We start from the raw sequence: 4,198 nt of genomic DNA on the forward strand, positions 1-4,198 counted from the left end.
TAATTCCGCTCCCTCCCTCCTTCTTGCCTTCCTTTCCTCCCTCTTTCCTCTCGCTTCTCTCCTTCCCTCCCTCCCTCATCGCTCGTGCACGCACATACCCGTTCAGGCGGGTATCTAGGTAACCATGACAACGGCGGTAGTAGGTGGGCACAGCTGCCTGTGCGCGCGCAGAGCGGCTACGCGCTACTCACATTTATTGTTACACAAGCAGCAGCGTCGTCTCGCGCTCACCTTTTGATCTCCACGCTTTTATTATCCCGACTCCACGCGCCGGTTAGCTAATATGAATAACTCAATGAATGAGGAGCAGCACGCGCCCCGCTGAGCCAGGTCAATGCGGGCACGAGGCAATTAACAGACGTCATCACGCAGAGAAGAAATCTGAAGAGGAAGCGGTAAAAACATCAACGTCAGAAATGAACGTGCGCGAGGAAAATGGCTTTTTTGTTTTGCTTGTCATCATATTTTTGAAAAAGTTCATAAATAAATCAAAAGATAACAGTAAAGAGCTTCAGAACAAACTGTTAAAAGTAATAAAAGAAAAAGAGGACTTGGTTTGAAAGATTACAGGTTCAAACTAACAGCTAATCAGAAGTAACGAAGTAGGACTACTTCACTACTGTACTTAAGTATTAAAATGTCAAATCTGTACTTTATTGGAGTATTTTTTTCCCGTACTTCCACTTTTACTTTACTACATATTTTTGATGAGTTGAATACTTTTACTCCGATACGTTTTCTAAAAGCGACATCGTTTCTTATGTTGGAGTGAAGGATAATTCCTATCGAATGAAGTGTTTACTCTGCCTTCCGAAAGAATGCGAAATAATGGCCTTTAAAAATTCCCGTCTAACTTGAAAAAGCATATCAAGGTAAGCTACAGTATATTAAATAAAACGTACCTCTTATACGTACCGCTAATTATTTGTAGCTAGCTTTAGCTGTCAGCAATTCTGGCGATGCATGCATGCCCAGACATGCCACGATGAATGTTACCTTAACATAATTTTATCATAAAGGCTGTGTCTATCTGTGAATACTAGTTTGTTTAGACTTATTATCCCCAATTTTAACTCTATTGTTGTATATGTGTAGCCTAAGCCAGTTTGTAGACCATATTTCTTATCTGAGCTATAAAATGTGGCAAGGAATGTGCTGATAAAACATAGTGTTTTAAGTAGCATAATCTCGCTCCCATTTTTCACGATGCAGGGTTGATATTGATTTAACTAATCAACTAACTAATCAATTAATCATCTACTGCGTTTTACAGGCTTATGACAGAAAGGTTAAAGGCAGAGCAGTAATGAAGGATGTTTATTTATGGGTTGCTTGCTAAACTCTTGATATACAGTGGAATTTTTTACTTAGGTACAGTTATGTGGCCATGTCTGATTAAACCCTTGTGCCACTAGTAATTGTTCCACAGTGTCAACCCTGGATCAGAACAGTTATTACACTTAACAATAATGTTGCTTTTTGTAAAATTCTAGTAAAACTAAGTATCTAAGTAAAACTTTTAATTTGCTTTTTTGTTTGTTTCAGAGCAAACATGACTGCCACCTGCAAAGATATGAGGAACTCACCTCAGCCAAGAGAAGAACTGGGGTTCCCTCCACCTCCATCAAGCAGGCCACGTTAGTTCGTACTTGGACTATGCCTCAGAGATCCATTGATAAGGCCATTGTTAAGTTTGTGGTCGAAGGACTTCAGCCATTCAACATTGTTGAACAAGAAGCATTCAGAGAATTTGTGGGAGAACTTGTACCAAATTGCAGAATCATGTCCAGACCAACCCTTACATCAATGACTGATGATGCTGCTAAACAAATGAAGGCTGCAGTTATTGAGGCCATGAAAAAAGTTGACCATGTTGCAACCACTACGGGCTGCTGGTCGGCCAGGCGACCAAGCTTTATTGGGGTCACTGCACATTGGCTGGAACCTGATAGTCTAAAGAGATGCTCAGTAGCCCTGGCCTGTAAACAATTAAGAGGCTCTCACACATTCGATCTATTAGCAAATGCGCTAAATGACATCCATGCAGAGTTTGAGATTCGAGGAAAGATAGAACAACGACAGACAATGGCTCCAACTTCATCAAAGCTTTCAAAGTATTTGGTGATGAGGAAATTAACTGTGCTGATGCTCCAGTTGAGGAAGAAGAGGAGGAAGAAGAAGCAGCAGACAGAGAGGAGGATGTAGAGTTTGTTGATACATCTTCTCTTTTGGATCAGGACGATGGTTTTGAGTTCCCGAAGCACCATCTTTGTGCATGCCACATTCTTAACCTCATAGCTACTGTTGATGCCAACAAGGCAGTGTCCAATGAAGCGTACAAAAAATTGTACTACTCTGCATTTGGCAAATGCACAGCATTTTGGAATAAGTGCGGAAGATCCACAATCACAGCTGAAATCGTTGAAGATGCCTGCTCCCTCCAGCTTGTACGTCCTATCGTAACAAGATGGAATTCTGTGTTCATGGCTGTGGATAGACTGCTCAGGATAGTCCAAGAGAAGGGAGAGGCTGCAATGAGAGCTGTCTGCACAGATTTGAAGGTTGCAATGTAAGTCTGAAATATAAATATACTCTTTTTGTTTAGCCTACTGCTGGTCCATATGGTTTACTTGGACATTATTGTACTTTAATAGAATGAATGATGAATATCCAATGAATATAACAGTGCTGTTTCTGTCTCATATTGTGTATATGTTGTTGTTTTGTTTTTTATCACAGGTTTAATCCAGCTGAACTTACATTCCTCACAGAGTATGCTGCCGTCATGACTCCAGTTGCCCAAGCAACAAACATCTTGCAAGCTGAAACTAATGTCCAGATGGGGTGGCTGCTCCCAACGGTAAAGTTCCTGACAGTCAAGCTGGACAGGATCAAGCTGCCGCTTAAGTATTGCAAGCCTCTTGTGGATGCCTTGCAGACAGGCATTCAGAATCGCTTTGGGCCCATGATGGAAGACCCTGAGCTGGTGGCAGCGGCGATTCTCCTTCCAAAGTTCCGGAGAAATTGGACACAGGAAGATGACACAATCAAAATGGGTAAGCAAGAATAGTTAATGGGTGTAGCATGTATGTATTTAACCCATCACAATAGTGACAGAAGCACATATAAAAGAAAAATATAGCAAGTATTAGTGTAGTATTGTCATTATTTATAATATGCTCTTCACTTGATTTCAGGAATGGACTACATCAAACAACACATTGCAGATCCCTCCTTACAGTTCAGTGAGGCCAACAGGTCCAGCTCATCGGATGAAGATGACTTCTTCTCTTCCCTGCAGGGTTCGAAGGCACAAGACGGTGCCAAACAACTAGATGCTTACTTGTCCTGTTCAGCAGATAACATGGACTTGCTAAAATCCTTTCCAGCTGTCTGCAAGTTGTCTGTTAAGCTGAACACACCTCTACCTGCATCAGCAGCCTGTGAAAGGCTATTCAGCATTGCAGGATTAGTCTTCAGCCCCAGGACAGCGAGACTGAATTCGCTCAATTTTGAAAATCAGCTACTTTTGAGAATAAACAGAAAATTTCTGCATTCTGAAAAATGACTGTGCTTTATGCAGACAAGCTGCATACAAAAGGAAGTAAGCTGTGGTGGAAGACGCACAAGATATTTGTTCTGTTTTGTTTACAAAGCGTTAATCTCAGTGTTTAAGGTTCTCTGATCACTTGCTTTGTTGGGTGCCCTTCAGATTTATGAAGATATTCATAAAATAAATGAAGTGATATTCAATTTTTTGAGTGCTTTCTTTAATACCAACATTACATATTAAAACTTCATACCTGTACTTTTACTTTCAATACTTGAGTACGTTTTAAAGATGGCAGACTATTTTAATACTTAAGTACAAAAAATATTGAATACTTTAATACTTCTACTTGAGTACGGTGCTTAAAGAAGACTTCTACTTCTACTCAAGTCATTTTTTGGTAGAGTATCTGTACTTTTACTCAAGTATGGGTCTCTGCTACTTTTTACATCTCTGCAGCTAATCAGCCATGTTTGCATGGACACAAGTATGACAATCCTGACTTAAACTGTCATTTTGATCCAGTCACGCTCGTTTGGATCAAAGCTATGTTCCGTTAGGACAGGTGGCTTATTCCGGTTGTTCCGACCGGCGTGCATGAAGTTTCATATTCCGACTGCTGGTAGAAATTATCGTTACTGAGCTTAT

General features: G+C 40.6%; 1 protein-coding gene across 1 annotated transcript; it reads left to right on the forward strand.

Annotated features, from left to right (window-relative positions):
- Nucleotides 1-18: 18 nt before the first annotated feature.
- Nucleotides 19-3,720, forward strand: LOC121628358. The gene is made up of 5 exons (XM_041967401.1): nt 19-872; nt 1,546-2,569; nt 2,740-3,056; nt 3,198-3,395; nt 3,713-3,720. The coding sequence occupies exons 2-5, from the start codon at nt 2,484-2,486 to the stop codon at nt 3,718-3,720; spliced, it is 609 nt and encodes a 202-aa protein (XP_041823335.1). The 5' UTR covers nt 19-872; nt 1,546-2,483.
- Nucleotides 3,721-4,198: the final 478 nt, after the last annotated feature.

The sequence above is a fragment of the Melanotaenia boesemani genome, chromosome 2 (genome assembly GCF_017639745.1).
Source record: "Melanotaenia boesemani isolate fMelBoe1 chromosome 2, fMelBoe1.pri, whole genome shotgun sequence".
In the NCBI taxonomy this organism is placed as follows: Eukaryota; Metazoa; Chordata; class Actinopteri; order Atheriniformes; family Melanotaeniidae; genus Melanotaenia; species Melanotaenia boesemani.

Bases quoted from the DNA above. Each gene is read 5' to 3' on its own strand.
- LOC121628358 (XM_041967401.1), top strand. From the start codon at position 2,484: ATGGCTGTGGATAGACTGCTCAGGATAGTCCAAGAGAAGGGAGAGGCT. The intron at 2,570-2,739 runs GTAAGTCTGAAA...TTTTTATCACAG, and splicing joins ACAGATTTGAAGGTTGCAAT to GTTTAATCCAGCTGAACTTA. The intron at 3,057-3,197 runs GTAAGCAAGAAT...ACTTGATTTCAG, and splicing joins AGATGACACAATCAAAATGG to GAATGGACTACATCAAACAA.